This window comes from Notolepis coatsorum, assembly GCF_963971535.1.
Source record: "Notolepis coatsorum genome assembly, chromosome: 1".
Lineage (NCBI taxonomy): Eukaryota > Metazoa > Chordata > Actinopteri > Aulopiformes > Paralepididae > Notolepis > Notolepis coatsorum.
This window is the reverse complement of record NC_140165.1, coordinates 152,032,974-152,050,485: the sequence shown is the minus strand read 5'-3', so window position 1 is coordinate 152,050,485 and position 17,512 is coordinate 152,032,974. Positions and strand designations below refer to the sequence as shown.

General features: G+C 44.3%; 1 protein-coding gene across 1 annotated transcript in view; it reads left to right on the top strand.

Annotated features, from left to right (window-relative positions):
- Positions 1-9,744: 9,744 nt before the first annotated feature.
- Positions 9,745-17,512, top strand: part of dnah10 (dynein axonemal heavy chain 10) — a gene marked incomplete at both ends in the record, with an annotated part of 111,143 nt that continues 103,375 nt past the window's right edge. The window contains 9 exons of the mRNA XM_084307884.1: positions 9,745-9,853; positions 9,950-10,065; positions 10,212-10,359; positions 10,523-10,680; positions 11,202-11,432; positions 14,648-14,838; positions 15,040-15,238; positions 17,033-17,227; positions 17,323-17,493. Of these exons, the coding sequence (XP_084164010.1) occupies positions 9,745-9,853; positions 9,950-10,065; positions 10,212-10,359; positions 10,523-10,680; positions 11,202-11,432; positions 14,648-14,838; positions 15,040-15,238; positions 17,033-17,227; positions 17,323-17,493 (1,518 nt within the window). The remainder of the gene's footprint in view (positions 9,854-9,949; positions 10,066-10,211; positions 10,360-10,522; positions 10,681-11,201; positions 11,433-14,647; positions 14,839-15,039; positions 15,239-17,032; positions 17,228-17,322; positions 17,494-17,512) is intronic.

Genomic DNA, 17,512 nt, shown 5'->3' with positions numbered 1-17,512 from the left:
AAAACTTAATTAAAACCCTAACCCCAGACTGTAACTTAGACCAACAAGTGAATAGCCTACTTTGACAACCTAGGATGGCTTAGAGTAGACGACAGAGTACAGCAACTTGCAATGGGCCTGGTCTACAAGATACACTACACGACCAAGGTACCCATGTACATGTCAAAATACTTCCCAAAGGTCAGTGAATACCACAATCACAACACCAGAGGGAGCTCCACAAATCATGTTAAACCCAGATTCGGCTCAAACAAGGGACTAAACACGTTTTGCAATTATGCCACATCAATGTGGAACGCCCTACCCAAAGCTGTAAAGGAATGTGAATCACTACCCACTTTCAAAAACACTCTCAAAAAACACCTACGGGAGACTGCAATTCGAAACTGGCCCCTGTAAATGTCCTAACACAACCCCCTCCAATGTACAGTAAAAATTACCAAGTATGGTCTTGTCAATATTCCAATGTACAGTTTTGCTTGTACAGTTGTACAGTGTCCCCCACCCACCCCTCCTACCCAACCTCCCCCCCACCCACCCAACCACCTCCAATGTACAGTACCCCCCCCCCCCCCCCCCCCCCACCTACCCAACCTCCTCCAATGTACAGTTTCTACGTCAAATGTATATACTTTTTCTCTGGACTCTTTTCGTATCACAAACAGTACTGTATTTGCAAATCTGGTATGTCATAAATGTATAGATGTAGCAGTACTGTCTATCTGTATGTCATATATGTCATATGTTACAATTAATTGAAAATGGGGGACCCAGCGGTTAGGTGGCCGAGCGGAGATTGCGTTCGTCACCAGCCCCGGAGCTGGATTTGCCTGTTCGAATCCAGCTCACAGCTCCGGGGTTGTCACCAGCTTGGCTGGCCGTCTGCACTGATACCTGTCTCAAACCCTGCCCCTTTTCTTGCTCCTCCAATCACAGCTGTCGCTTACCTCTGACTTCCTCGTACAAACTTTGTTTGTACGAGGAAGTCAGAGGTAAGCGACAGCTGTGATTGGAGGATCAAGAAAAGAGGGCAGGGTTTTGAGACAGGTCCATTGGCTGTATCAGAGGGTGGGAGAAGCTGGCGGGGTGGGTCGGGGTCGTTGTAAACAGCGACTCCTACAGTTCGGTCGGGGCGCCTGCTAAGCGCGGATTGGACGTGAGGGGGATAGTGTGGTCCTCCCACACGCTACGCCCTCTCAATGAGAATCCGCGCTGCCAGGTGAAAAGAAGCGGTGATTGGCTGGACGTGTGTCGGAGGAAGCACGTGGTAGCCTCCACTCTCCCAGATGATCTGACTGTGGGGGGTAAGTGCGCAGCGACCAGGAAGGGGACTGGGAATTGGCATACGACTAACATTGGGATGGGAGAAAAATCGGAGGAAAATGGAGGGGGAAAAAGACCAATAAAAAAAAAAAAAAAAAAAATGGGGGACCCTGATGTAAACAAGACGAAAGTCTTTCTCTGGTTTGCATCCCCTTAACAATTGTATGTATTGAGCTGTACTGTACTGTACCCATTCTGCAATCTGTTAATAAAGTTTTCAATCAATCAATCAATCAATCAATCTGGTAGCTACAGCACCTCACAGCGCCTATGAGGGGCTCCCTCCGCGGTTGTAGCTGGAGGCTACTCTCACGAGCAGGTTGTCATGACAACACACGACCACACACTAACGTTAGACCAACCAACCGTCTCACGGAGATAAAAATATGAATGAGGTTAGACCAACCGCAAACTAACTAACAGTCACCCCCGTCGTTTGCTACTGTAGCTAGTTGCCAGGTAGCTAGTTAACCATAAATAAATGTTTGTTTTCAGCGACTTCGAAAGTTAACTCAAGGTAAGATACGCTACCTTGTTGTCAGCTAACGTTGACAACAAAATGGTACATGACGATCTACGAGTGGAGTGGATCCGAAACCGAGTTCACGACGCATGTCTTTATCTGCCGGATCCCGGTGTTTTCGAGGGACTGCTCAGTCGAAATAATGGACAAGAAGAAAAGAAAATAATTCGTTTTTTGAACGATGTCACCGAGGAAGAGTCAGAGTCTGTCTTGTTTATCTTCAAATGTGTCAGAGAAGAAGAAATTCATGTTGGTAAGTTGGCAATAACAGGGAACTTTAAATCTGGAGTAGCATGTTGCTTTTTAAAATTACATTACATTATATATAATGAGACGTTTTGGAAGTGGAGAGCTTTCCCTCCCCAAATTATCCACCACATTGAAATACTTGTCACAGACTGACCCAAGAGGGGGGTGACACTTTTTTTTACTTATTGTTATTATAGTAGGGTGGTGATCAATGTTATCAAAAACAGCCTTGTTTTTGTATGGTGGCTGTTGTCTAGAATGTAGCCTGTCTAAACTGGAAATAAAATTATTGAAAGAAAGGAATGACAATGTTTTATTTATGTGCACATTGCTTTTTTGCGAAATGCCCCTTTAAGTGGCACTGGCAGTGTCATGCTCACATTAGATAGCTGTTCCTAATTTATGCAAATGACATGTCGTCAGCTTGTGACTGCAAATTGTTCCTGTTCGCGGACGACTCAGCCCTGCTGGTCTCTGACAAGAACAAGTTGCAGGTTGAAAAAACCCTCAGCTCGGAACTAGGCAAAATCTGCATATGGCTCGCTGATAACAAACTATCATTAGGGCAAAACCGAGTCCATTCTCTTCGGTTCAAATAACAAACTCAGCAAGACCGATGGCTTCTCAGTTACAGTGGGTGACAATATTGTCACAAGGAAAGATGAAATTACATACCGAGGTTCCATCCTAGAGGCAAATCTTTCCTGTGACAAAATGGCATCCAATGTAATAAAAAAAAGTCAACCAACGAACTTGATTCTTGTACCGGATCTCCTCTCTGGTAAACAAGAATACCCTGAAGACTCTGGCAGGAGCACTCATTCAAGGGTACTACGACTATGCTTGCACCTCATGGTACCAAAGCACCTCAAAGGCACTAAAAACAAAATTACAAACATCTCAAAACAAACTGGTCACACTACTGCTTGATACTCAACCCACCTCACCCCTGCCCATTTTGACAACCTAGGATGGCTTAGAGTAGACGACAGAGTACAGCAACTTGTAATGGGCCTGGTCTACAAGATACACTACACGACTAAGGTACCCTTGTACGTCAAAATACTTCCCAAAGGTCAGTGAATACCACAATCACAACATGGGAGCCCCACAAATCATGTTAAACCCAGATTCGGCTCAAACAAGGGACTAAACACGTTTCGCAATTATGCCACATCAATGTGGAACGCCCTACCCACAGCTGTAAAGGAATGTGAATCACTACCCACTTTCAAAACCACTCTCAAAGAGCACCTACGCGAGAGACTGCAATTCGAAACTGGCCCCTGTAAATGTCCTAATGCAACCCCCTCCAATGTACAATAAATGTCCTATTAAACCCAATAATACACGAGACCCTCTTCTTGGGACCAAGTAAGGTTTAGTCGATAATCCAATGTACAGTTACCCCCCCCACCCGCCTACCCAACCCCCCACCCCACCACCTACAATGTACAGTTTCCCCCCCACCCCACCTACCCAACCCCCCCCTCCACCCCTCCTACCAACCTCCTACCTACCAACCTCCTCCAATGTACAGTTTCTTCGTCAAATATACTCTTCTTGTATCAAAAACAGTACTGTATTTGTAAATCTGGTATGTCATAAATGTATAGATGTAGCAGTACTGTCTATCTGTATGTCATGTATGTCATATATGTTATGATGAATTGAAAATGGGAGGACCCTGATGTAAACAAGACGGAAGTATTTCTCTGGTCTGCATCCCCTTAACAATTGTGTGTATTGAGCTGTACTGTATTGTACCCATTCTGCAATCTGTTAATAAAATGTTCAATCAATCAATCAATCAAAGATAACAGACTTTTAGGCCGTATGGTGAAGGCTGAGAAGTGGCTAGAAAACGATTCTCGTTCCCACCTCGGCGAATTACACAATTTTCACTCTGGGTGAAAGATATATTGGTGTAGATTTAGGAACAAAAAGTTCTCCATTGACAAAATAGCCCATTTTGCGCAATCATAATTTTAAAGTCAGGACTAGATCTTTCCTCGCGAACGGATATTTTGTCACTGCAGAGTTTAATTTGACGCAATTGGTGCGAGTTCGGTCACGTATCTTGCGCTCGACCAATAGCAGCTCTCTTTGTTGCGAGGTCCTCGCAACAAAGAGAGCTGCTATTGGTCGATCCGGTGTCAACAAAGAAATTACATCCACACTCTAACGTGGACTAAAATGGACAGAAAATACCTTCTAAAGTTCGCAAAAAGGTTTCTAAACAATGTTATATGCATCTCACGTCCGTTCAGAAAGAACGTGTACAAGATTTTACACAGACACAGTGGGATAGATATAGAAACTGCGTCGAATGGTGGCTTAACCTACCAGGCCAGAATCATACCATTGTGGAGACATACAAACATTGTTTAGAGATCGATTTGTGTCATAAATGTCATGATATCTGTATGTCATAAATGTCATGATGAATTGAAAATGGGGGACCCTGATGTAAACAAGACGAAAGTCTTTCTCTGGTCTGCATCCCCTTAACAATTGTGTGTATTGAGCCGTTCTGTATTGTACCCATTCTGCAATCTGTTAATAAAGTTTTCAATCAAGATAAGATATTCCTTTATTGGTCCCATTGGGGAAATGCAGGCATCATAGCAGCATGTGGGAGGGGAGGGGAGGTACAGGTAGTAAAAACAAGCAGTGTAAACAATATAACAAGTCAATATAATTAACTAACTAACTAACTAACTGAAATATACAGTATTCACATAAGGTGCAGTATGCATAAGGTAGTGTTATTGTCCTTTTTAGGTTCCTAGTAGTTGTAGTTGGATGTCTGGCAGCAGTCCCTGCTCACTGTTGTGGAGCCTGATGGCCGCTGGTATGAAGGACTGACCGGAGGTTTATTCGTCACATACATACACAACTAACAAGTTTAAAGTTTGTTTATTATTTATCACAATAAAATACAGGTACTTTACGATGAAATGTTTGTTTCTGTATGAGCCCCTGAGAGTGTGCTTCATACAGTAAAAGAAAGTAAGTAAGTAAAGAGGAATATTCAATATACAATACAGAGTAAAATGAGTAAACAGTGAGGTGTGTGGAGAGATCAGTGTCAAACTGATCTCAACAAATACAAACAAATAACACTACTGTATAATCCTAATCCCCTCTCCCTATAGATCCTGTACAGGCTGCTTTTGTATAGAATTTGTTCTTAATTGCTTGCCTGGATAAATAAAGGTTAAATAAAATAAAATAAAACATCCCAACCCAGTCCACACCCTCATCCACCACCACACTTCCCAGGCAAGACTGATGTTAATCATCCTCACCACTATCATCTGAGTCATCATCCCATGTAGCCCTATCTTCGGTTTCCTTAGAAACATTTGCACAGTTTTGACATTGACAAATATCTGTACATGGCAGTTTTGCAGACACACATGAACATCTTCCTGTCTCAAATTGTGATTGTTTGCAACCTTAGTGGACTACCTGCAACACACTATCAGAGGCCGGATTTGTAATCATCCGTCATAGTCACTGTTAACTCCCCATCCTCGACATGCCACCCATTGCCAACAGGTAAAGGGGCACACATTATAGATTTCAATGAATGTCTCATTATAGCTGCTTGGTAATTTGCCCTTTTGCAGCGTTGGTACAATGCGCCACTTGTCGGGGGCATAGAGAGTTCTGGCAAAGCCGATGCCATGCAGAATGCTTTATATCTGGCATCATTCACATTCTTAGCTGATGGCTGGCCATACAGGTGGCACACACAATATTTGCTAAGACCATCAAAGGTAGACTGGTCTAGGGTAATTCACCTTTCCCCCTCCTCCCACAATGTGCAATAGCCACAGTGCAATATCCACCCACTACCGTCTGACACTGTGATTGTTATTTGTGTATTGCTATTCTGTATATTGTTGTTATTTTTATATATCTTTTGATCCACTTTTTCTCCTTATTTTCTATTTTTCTCCCATCCCAATTTCATGTTTCCAATTCTCCCCTCCCCTGTCTTGAACGTTGCTCGACTATGCCCCCCACTGGTCGGTTGTAGGGAGGATAGAAGCCTTGCATCACATGTCCCTTCCGGTACACGAGGAGGCAGCCTGTCGCATCTTTTCACCTGCCAGCACGGACTCTCAGTGGCGAGGTGTAACGCATGGGAGGCTCACACTACCCCTGCTACTTCCTGTCTGCTGTGCAGGCGTCCCCCAACCACCGACCTGTAGGAGTCGCTGTCCACAACGTCCAAATCCCCACCCATTGACTTCCACCCGCTGGTTCTGCCAATTGAGCCAGTATGACAGCCGGCCCAAGCCGGATTGGTGACGAGCGCAATCTCCGCTGCGCCACCCAGCCGCTCTATTGTTGTTATTTTGTATATTGTACATGACTAACATTGTCTTATTGTATAGCATTTAATGTTTCTGTATAGGATTTTATGTTTCTCTTTTATTACTGCACCTTAGGTTTGAGTCCCAAATCTCGTTGTATGCAAATATAATGACAATAAAGTACAATCTAATCAGGGTCCCCCATTTTCAATTCATCATGTCATTTATGACATACACGACATACAGATATACAAATATATATCATGACATTTATGACACAAATCAATCTCTAAACAATGTTTGTATGTCTCCACAATGGTATGATTCTGGCCTGGTAGGTTAAGCCACCGTTCGACGCAGTTTCTATATCTATCCCACTGTGTCTGTGTAAAATCTTGTACACGTTCTTTCTGAACGGACGTGAGATGCATATAACATTGTTTAGAAACCTTTTTGCGAACATTAGAAGGTATTTTCTGTCCATTTTAGTCCGTAACGTTAGAGTGTGGATGTAATTTCTTTGTTGACACCGGATCGACCAATAGCAGCTCTCTTTGTTGCGAGAACTCCATTGTCAATGGAGAACTTTTTGTTCCTAAATCTACACCAATATATCTTTCACCCAGAGTGAAAATTGTGTAATTCGCCGAGGTGGGAACGGGATGAAACGATACAGCCTTCACCATACGGCCTATTTGTGGGGCAGTCTTTGGATGGGACCACCCATAGATAAAACATTAGTTCTTTCTCTATGGGGCCACCTACTGTAGGTATCATCTGGGCTAGGACTCTGATTCAGACTAACAATAACATACATATTTGTTTATTCTTTCAAATGAAGTTCCGTCAGAGCTTGCGGAAGTTGAAGATGGAGGTAGTGTTGCAGAGTCTCCCAAACCTTCCAGTGAACCACCTGCTTCTGAGGCAGATAACAAGTCCCCCAGACAAAGTGAGACTTGGTATACATTTTGCTCTGCTACTGCCACAAGCCATGAGGATTGTCTCGCATTGTGCATCTTCTTTTTCTTTCGAATTTTCCTGTCAGGGGTCGCCACAGCGGATCATCCGTTTCCATCTATTCCTGTCCTCTATGTCGTCCTCCGTCACACCCGCTGCCTGCATGTCCTCCTTCACAGTGTCCATAAACCTCCTCTTGGGCCTTCCCCTCCTCCTCTTTCCTGGCAGCTCCATCTCCAGCATCCTCCTCCCGATGTACTGCACCTCCCTCCTCCGCACATGTCCAAACCATCTCAGTCTTGCCTCTCTCACTTTCTGCCCGAACTGCTTAACATGGGCCGTTCCTCTGATTTTCTTTTGATTTTGTCCAACCTTGTTACTCCCAGAGAGAACCTTAGCATCTTCATATCTGCCACCTCCAGCTCCGCCACCTGCTTGTTGGTCAGTGCCACCGTTTCTCGACCATACAGCATAGCTGCATGGTCTCACTGCCCTGCTGTAGACCATTCATTCTACTCTTGCTGGTACCCTTCTATCGCAGATAACCCCTGTCATCCTTCTCCACCTGCAGCACCCGGCCTGCACTCTCTTCTTCACCTCCCTACCACACAGTCCCCATTACTTTGGACAGTTGACCCCAAGTACTTAAACTCGTCCACTTTTGGTACCTCTACTCCTTGCATCATCACCACCCCTCCGTCTTCCTTCCCATTCACACACATGTACTCGGTCTTGCCTCTGCTCACCCTCATCCCCCTTCTCTCCAGGGCATGCCTCCACTTCTCCAGGTTCTCTTCCACCTGCTCCCTGCTCTCACTCCAGATGGCAATGTCATCTGCGAACATCATGGTCCACGGGGACTCCTGCATTGTGCATAATGAACTGAAATGTAATGACTTACAATCTCTTACAATAACAGAGAAGAAGAAAAGAAACTCTTCTAATCCTGGCGACAACCTCCAGACCGAAGATTCTGTAACTGAACAAACCCCAGAGGCTGAGGAGAAAAATGAGCAACCCTCCTGCATTGTAAGATTGAGCTTTTAATTCGTCAAATAGCCTTTTATTCACATTTTATGTAATTTTTTTGTGGATAGCGTTGGCTATATTTTATGTAGTATATGCCAGGAAAGTAGCTCAGTATCACATCTTTGAGTCACATTACAATAATCCATGTTTGTTTAAAAGAAAAAATCACTATTATTATTAAGCGAGTGGAATAAAAGTGTCACACCTTCCACCCTAGTCACAGAAATGAACAGGTTGACCAAAAATTGGCCAAATCATTGTCTTTTGGTCACAGTTGGCCGGCATCTTACTGAAGTAAGTTATTTACGGCCTTATCAACAAAAACCATCTGGCCTCGTGGCTCTGAGAACATAACTGTTGTCCTGTTTGGACAAGAGCTGCTAGCCGACTCCACCACTCATATCACTTTGGTGAAAGTCCTGTTTTGTCCAACATCTGACTCAATATTTAAGGAAACACTTTTCTAATAACCACAGTAGTATAATTGTGTACATCATATCATGTTAAAATCAAAGTCCTATGAATGTGAGATTATGGATGAGGGGGGAGACAACGATTTCTCATCAGGGTCAAGTAGAGTCCACTCTCAACGTTTGAAGTGGGCACCTTTTGGCCATTTTGCTAACAGGGCTACTTCTGATACTGATAGTAATATTCTAATAATTTTTTTTTTTTTATCCACTATTTCTCCCATTTTCTATTTTTCTCCCATCCCAATTTTCATATCGTCCAATTCAACCCTCCCCTGTCTTCGAACGTTGTTTCTTGCCTCCCACAAGCCGGCTGCAATGTGGACTAAGTCATACATAGCACGAGTCCCCTCCGATACTCGAGGTAACAGCCGTCGCATCTTTTCACCTGCGTGGCTCGATCTTTCAGCGTCGGGGGTCTGGGCTTTGGAGGGGCCCCGCCCCCGTCGCTTCTTGATTCTACTGCGCAGGCGCACCAACCGACCTGTAGGAGTCGCTGTCCACAACGCCCGATCCCCACCCTTCAGTTTCCCTCCCCGTAATACGGCCAATGTGTATTACTGTGGACGACCAGCTAAACTGAAAGCAATGTGGAGAGCGGGGCTCGAACAGGAGGCATCCTGTTCGAGCCTAGTCTCCAGCATTCGTTGCGAGCGCCTTGCCCACTGCGCCACGTAGCCGCCACATATTCTAATAATCATTTAAACTTCATTTGTATAGTACCTTTCAAAAACATTGTTACAAATCGTTGATTCTACTGCGTTTTGACGCTCAGAGACACAAACCTGACTTTAAGACTGCAGAAGTCACCGCATTCAGGGTCAACTCTCCACCACTACCTAGACACGTGTTTTTGTATTTCCAGATGACTCGGGTTCAAGTGGTGTACCACACTGAACTACATGTTGGGGTGAACACTATTCCTGAGAGGTTCATGGAATCCACTGCCCTCTACTTTCTCAGGAACACCAAAGGTGGGCCTCGCAAGAGGAACAATCATGTCAAACCATTCATTGCGCATGTCTTGAACAGATGAATCATGTTTTTGTGTGTGTGTGTGTTTGATTTAGAGACCATTGTTGAACCCGTTGACATGACCGAGACCAATAATATGATGCCCAGGTTGATAGAGAGTGCCGTGCTGAATAGACACCCCCTTCTCAGGATGAAGACCTTACTCAGCCATGTGTGTATAATACGCCACTATCATCATTCTGACTCGTCAGGCCAGTGACTTTCTAAGTAACATATTTCTTGATCCTCTGCAGAATGCAGGCGATTAATTTGTTTCCATTGTCACAGGTGTACATTCCCTTGCTCTCCGTCAACCAGCTAAAGATAACTGACGGAGGTTATCAGCAGGGGCAGGAGGAGAGGGCGCCCGTGGAATCGAGACGGTTTCTCGCGATTCGCGATGAGCTGCTCAACCACACTCACAAGTTCTTAGGTCACATCAACAGTACTCTTCAGCAGCTTGAAGGTGTGTTTGTTTATTCTCACCGCGTCAGTGACAATGTAAATGACGGTGGAAGGAGAGCAGTTTAACACAGTAGTGATCCCAAGGACTATTTTGGGCTTGCAAAACACTTTATTTGTCATCATTCGAAACTTGTGATCTGAAGGTTAGCTTCTCTCCATTACAGGTTCGATTAAACTGCACATTCCTGAGCTCGACCTGAAGCCAGAGGTGGAGGTGCTGCTGTCCAATCCAGAGGTGGTGGAGAAGCTAGAGCAGTGTGTGATGAACTGGCAGGCTCAGATCGTCATCATTATTGAGGAGCAGCAGAAGAAGAAGCCACATGTTAGTTACGCTCCCTTTTAAGCAGATCTTGAGTTAGAAGAGACCGCGTTGGGGAAAATCAGGAAGTGGACCCAGGAACAGTCCCCGTTTGAATGGGGTTTTATATGTAGAAAATAAATGTCAGCTTGAAATGCAAAGCATTTGAATCCCAAGCTGGTTGTACTCATCTAGCAGGCTGTCACTTAAAATTACAAGGTGTATTTTGCGCCACAATTTAAAATGTTAAAAATATATTCAAATAAATGAAATATATTTTGACATTTGGAATCACAGGACACAATATGTGATACATTTGTAATTTAAAATGACAGCCTGTGATTCAAATGGTTTCCATATCAAGCTATTAAAAAATACATCTATGGCAAAACCCCATTCAACTGAGACTGTTGCTGGGTACACGTCCTGATGTTCCCTACCATGGTCAATAATGATGATGATGATGATGATGATGATGCTGATGATGCTGATGATGCTGCTTCATTCCAAACAGACATTATCAGTCCTCCTCCATTGTGTTCCAGGCTCCAGGCCCCATTGCCGAGATCGATTTCTGGCGCGATCGTACAGCCATCCTGAGTGCTCTGAGTGAGCAGCTCAAGCTGCCGGTGGTGAGGAAGATCCTGGAGGCAATGACCAGAGCAGAACCCAGCACCGTCCAGAACCTGGAGCTGACTGTTACTGAGCTCAGCAACCACCACGTGGAGGCTGCCGACAATGTGCGCTTCCTCAGCACGCTGGAGAGACATTTCAAGGTGAGCCGTCGCCACAACATACACAGTTTATAGATGCAGTATTAATGAACATCATATTAGCATTTATATAATCTGTTGTAGAACAATGTTGGGGAACTGGTGGCTCTCAAGACACTCCCAGGACCCGGGCCTCTTAAATAAGGCCCCCAGATCGATAGTTTAGCTCAGGGTTCGAGTTATCACCTGAGAGCTACGGGGGCCCCCTGAATTATTTTTTTAATCTTTTTTTTTCCCTGACATTTTGGCTGTTTTCGAAGTCATATTTAAGAGTCAAGAGTCAAGTCAAGAGTTTTATTTGTCACGGCATACAAGTATACAATGAAATGCGGGTGGTCTTGCCCGCAACAATGTGCAATACAGTGGTACAACATATAATAGAATCCAATAAAAAACAACATTGTGCAATAAACAGGTAACAGGTAACATGGTGGGACATCTCGGTATCTGTACATAGTTATTTACAGAGCATATAGGACATGCTAGGTCCTTTGGTAGTGCAATACACTGTTACTGTTGCTATACTATTTTTAAAGTGACCTTTCCTTTGTGGCCATGAGTGTGTGCTTGCTCATGTTAAAGTGGCTGCTAGTGTGCACAGCGTGCGTGTCGTGTGTGTGCTCATGTGTGCTTGTGTGTGGAGAGTTCAGTGTTCTGTGGCACTCAGTGTTCATTGTTCAAGGCTCTGATGGCCTGGGGGAAGAAGCTGAGCCGAAGCCTCTCTGTCCTAGTAGCTGGGGTTCGCAGGCGTCTGCCTGACCTCAGCAGCTGGAACAGGCTGTTGTTGGGGTGGTGAGGGTCTTTCATTATTCTGCAGGCTCTGGATTTGCACCTCTTGTTGTATAGAACCTGCAGGGGAGGTAGTGCAATACCCGTGGTACGCTCGGCTGAGCGCACCACTCTCTGTAGGGCCTTCTTGTCCTGTGCCGTGCTGTTTCCATACCAGGCAGTGATGTTTCCAGTCAAGATGCTCTCTACAGCTCCGGAGTAGAAGGACTGGAGTATCTTCCCCGATACTCTGAACTTCCTTAACTGTCTCAGGTGGTAGAGGCGCTGCTTCGCCTTTTTTACGACTGTGTCTATGTGTGTTGACCATGTCAGATCCTCTGAGATGTGGACCCCCAGGTACTTAAAGCTGCTCACCCTGTCCACGGTAGCCCTGTTTATCCTCAGTGGTGTGTGTGTCTCCTGCTGTCCTCTCCTATAATCCACGATCAGCTCCTTGGTTTTACCAATGTTCAGGAGCAGGCTGTTGTCCTGGCACCAGCGTTCCAGTACCTCAACCTCCTCCCGGTAGGCCTTCTCGTCGTTGTCCGAGATCAGCCCCACCACCACCGTGTCGTCTGCAAACTTCACTATGGAGTTGGAGCTGAACTTGGCCACACAATCGTGTGTGTAGAGTGAGTACAGCAGGGGGCTCAGAACACAGCCCTGGGGGGACCCGATGCTCAGGGTGATGGTGTTGGAGGTCTGACCCCCCACCCTGACCGCCTGGGGTCTTTCACTCAGAAAGTCCAGTACCCAGGCGCTCAGAGCAGAGCTCAGACCCAGCTCGATCAGCTTGTCCACCAGTCTGGTGGGGACTATGGTGTTGAACGCTGAGCTGTAGTCAATGAACAACAGTCTCACATAGCCCCCCTTCTGGCGGTCAAGGTGAGAGAGGGTGCTGTGCAGTACCTGGGAGACCGCGTCGTCAGTGGACCTGTTTGTCCTGTATGCAAATTGCATAGGGTCCATATCACTGGGGAGGGAGGCACAAATGTGATCCTTGACCAGCCTCTCGAAACATTTCATGACCACAGAGGTGAGTGCCACCGGTCTGTAGTCATTGAGACATGTTGGGGAGGGTTTCTTCGGTACAGGGATGATGGTAGACATCTTGAAGCAGGCAGGGACCACTGACTCCGCCAGGGATTGATTAAATATGGCGGTGAACACAGGGGCTAGCTGGTTGGCACAGGACTTAAGTATGCGTCCTGTTAGAGGAATATCTCATTAGGATCAGAGTCTAATACTAATGAAAACTAATTAAACTGGCCCCCGTAAATGTCCAAACCCCCCCTCCTAATGTACATTTTCTGTTAGGATCTCTGTTTAACAGTACTGTATATTTGTATATATTGTATGTCACAAATGTAAGAGTACTGTATATCTGTCATCATGTATGTCATTAATGTCATGATATATCTGTATATCTGTATGTTGTGTATGTCATAAATGTCATTATGAATTGAAAATGGGGGACCCTGATGTAAACAAGATGAAAGTATTTCTCTGGTCTGCATCCCCTTAACAATTGTGTGTATTGAGCCGTACTGTATTGTGCCCATTCTGCAATATGTTACAGTTTTCAATCAATCAATTGTGTGATGTCATTATTCAGTCTCATTCTTAACCATCAATATTTGTTAATTTTCTTACTCACCTCTGATATATAATGCCATATGTACTTATTTGCATTTAGCATCTGATCAAATAATACAATTTTATTAGAAGAATTAGACCAAATTTATGAACTTGAATGAACATTTATTTGTTTATATTATAAATCAAAAACGAAAAAAAAAAAAAAACTTTACTTTTTACTTGAGTCACAGTTGCAGGACACATTGAGTGTTTACATAACGTTAAGCTGGCTGCTTCTTCTTCACCAAATGGGTTGGAGTAGCGTTAGACACGCTCATGGGCGACACAGCGGCTTGGAGGTGAAACGCAGCCTATTCCACAACATTAATTACTCGGTTATTTTAAAAACTGAAAAGACAAATATTATCTATTAACAATTTATTTAGGTAACATAAATAATACTAATTCGTACATTGAAAAAAATATATATATAAAAAAGAAAAAATGTAATATTACTTTTTTGAGAGACCCCCACAGGTATTGTTGACTATGGGGGCTCAGACTCTATCTATGGGGGCTGAGCCCCGATTGGCCCCCACATAATTCGAACACTGGTTTAGCTGCCAGTCAGACACACTTTTAACAGCTGTGAATCAGATCTTTAGATTTACATGTTTTTATTTGTATTTAATTCTTACTAAATGTAAACATAACATCACAATATTTAGTAGCTATGGCGTATTATACCATGTAAAGGTTTACTTCATACGTGGGTCTCTACAACGCACACCCCAATTCTGGCTCCATCAGTATGGCTAAAGAATTCTGTTTGGGCCTCCACCTCCAATCAAAGTTGCCCATTCCTGTTCTAGAACTTGGCCACAGGAGTAGACTTTGGTGTGATCCTGGACACCATTCCTGCAATGATGACTAGCCTGCGAATGGTGTGGATCATCTCCAGCCATTACAACAAAGATGAGCGAATGGTCCCTCTCATGGAGCGCATCGCCTGGGAACTGTCTGAGCGTGTGGCTCGTGTCATCAATGTCCGAGTGCTTTTCAAGTGCGTGTTCTTATCTTTTGCCTACCTCACGTGTGTTATATTGGAGCTTCCTGATTGCGCTTCCGATTTTAGCTGTAGGTTGAATCCAAACTGAAACCTGTAATTCAAATGTACTTTAGTAGTCAACCAAACTCTATTTCTTTCTAATTATATGTTTTCTATGGCTTTGTGTGACTCCACTATGTTCTGTTTTATGACCAGAGATAAGAGAGAGGTGGCGATGGCCAAAGCCCAGGATAGTAAGCAGGTTCTGGACCAGTGGAAGGCATGTTATTTTGAGATGCGTGCTAAGATCGAGACATCGGACAGGGATCCCCGCTGGGAGTTTGACCGTAAGAGGCTGTTTGAGAAGACTGATTATATGGCTTCCATCTGCCAGGACCTGTACGACATCCTTCAGGTCAGTACAGTCACATCCAGGGGCGTCAATTGGATATGGCAAGGTATGGCTCATGGTATATATCTTTTAATTGCCCAAATAATTAAATCAATAAAAGTAAGAAACAAATTAAAGCCAGCCCAATTGAGGAGTTGTGTTCCCTTTCCAGCTATACGAGAGAAAAATCTGAGAAAAGAAGCTCTCAACGTTGCCAAGTAAAAGGGGTTTAACCCTTTCACTACCACACTATAGAAGGTTAACCCTTTCACTACCACACCACATACAGCGTTACCACTTTGTAGTGTGGTAGTGAAAGGGTTAAACTTCTGTAGTGTGGTAGTGAAAGGGTTAAGATGTTATTCTGACTGTTGAATAAAGCTGCCATTGATTCTGAGGGAATATATTTGAATCATACCTTTTGTTTTTGTTCTCCACCCATTTATTTCACAATTCAAGGCAGCCAAGTTACAAAGGAAACAGGAGCTTGTGTGCCTCCACTGTGTCCTAGAGCCACACAAACAGTTGTTGATGCTGCTACGCAGTTCAGTTGATGATAAAACACAAACAGTTGTTGATGCTGCTACCTAGTTCAGTTGATGATAAAACAGCAGCAGCTATTAACAACCATCTTATGGATTTCTGTACCGATAGGCTATATGGATAACAAAATGTTTGCAAATCTACAAGTAGGCTACTGTGCCTATGAGAACAAGGAATAGGATGGGGTCATTCAATTAATCTGCAAGTCATTAATGGGCTTACTTGGTGTGAGACTTGTTTGAACATCCCTTGGTTACCTACTAGAAATGATGTAATTCACTGCATTTCTTTATTTTCTTTGAAGTTTAAACAAATGACTAATGATGATAATTAGACCTCCACACTGTTGCTGAAATATGCACCAAAATAAATAAGACAAGTGTTTTCACTGCCATCTCCAAGTCTTGCATTACATGTAAACATTCGGCTGTTAGGGTAGCGATAACTGGAGCCCAAGAGCAGAACACAGGGAGAGGAGAATGAGGCGGTTTAGGTTGTTTAATACCAAGGTACCATGCAGACAGGGTTTTTAGAATGAAATAGGAATGTGCGACAGGTGCGAGCAGGAGCACTCCTCGTGATCCACAGGAACGTCCAGGTGGGTGGTGTCTCGGGAGACAGCGTAGACCGAATGGCAGGCGATCCTAGGTAGGTGTAGCAACACTCGGACGGTGAGCGGCAGGAGACGCATGGCTCATATCAGAGCTGGTGATGATCTGACGAGTCTCAGGTGTGGAGATTGATCCCGGCTGACAGCGTGTTGAAACAGGAGCAGGAAGCTGCCCATATAAGGGCGTGGAAGCAGCAGGTGCGAGACAGGCCCTGGCTGTGACTGTAACATAGGCACTGTAAATTAGGCTTGCCGCGGTAGTCGCTGATACCGGTGCTACTAGGTGTTCAGGCATCCACCAAGTACATTACTTGCCCACCACCCCCACCAGTGTATGCTAAGTAGCTTAAGTTTCACTTTCATTTAGAGTAGATTTATCTTTGTGTGAAAGAGAGAAAGGAGGCTCTAGAGACACAACAGGTTATTTCAGATTAAACCCTGCAGCAGCTCGATGGCGGACCAGTCCAGACTAGCAAGAGTATGTCTGCATGATGCGCTAAATAAGGCTGCAGCTACATTGATCCGTCAATGAATGCATAGAAAGTTGACGGAAGGTATTACTGTCTGTTGGTTTATTTTTTAATTAGAACATAATGTCAACTCTGTCTGTCCAACAAATGTATACTAGACATTGAAAATGTATCAATGTCTCTGTTTTTCTGCAGATTCTGGAAGAGTTCTATATTATCTTTGGACCAGAGCTGAAAGCTGTGACAGGTGATGTGAAGTGCATTGATGATGTGCTGCATAGGGTGGATAGCCTGGTGGTGCCCATTGAGGAGCTCAAATTTGACCCTTTCAGCATCTCTAAAGTGGGCAGCTGGACTATTATCATGAACGAATTCAAGGCTCAGGTTGAGGTGGGTTCAGGTTAGGACATCCCAATGACATTTGAATGGCTCCTTATATCATTACACTCCCATGATTCACCCATCCCATTCTAATGTGTACTCAGGCTATTGAGGGAGAGGCTATCAACTTCATCAACCAGTCTTTCAAGACGCTGCGCTCTGCAGAGGCTGCCTTTGACATGCTGCTGAAGTTTAAACACATCCGATCCAGAGAGGCCATCAATAACCAAATAATGATGAAGTTTAATGACGTTCTAGCTCAGTACGGCAAAGAGGTACCAGAGGAAACGTGTT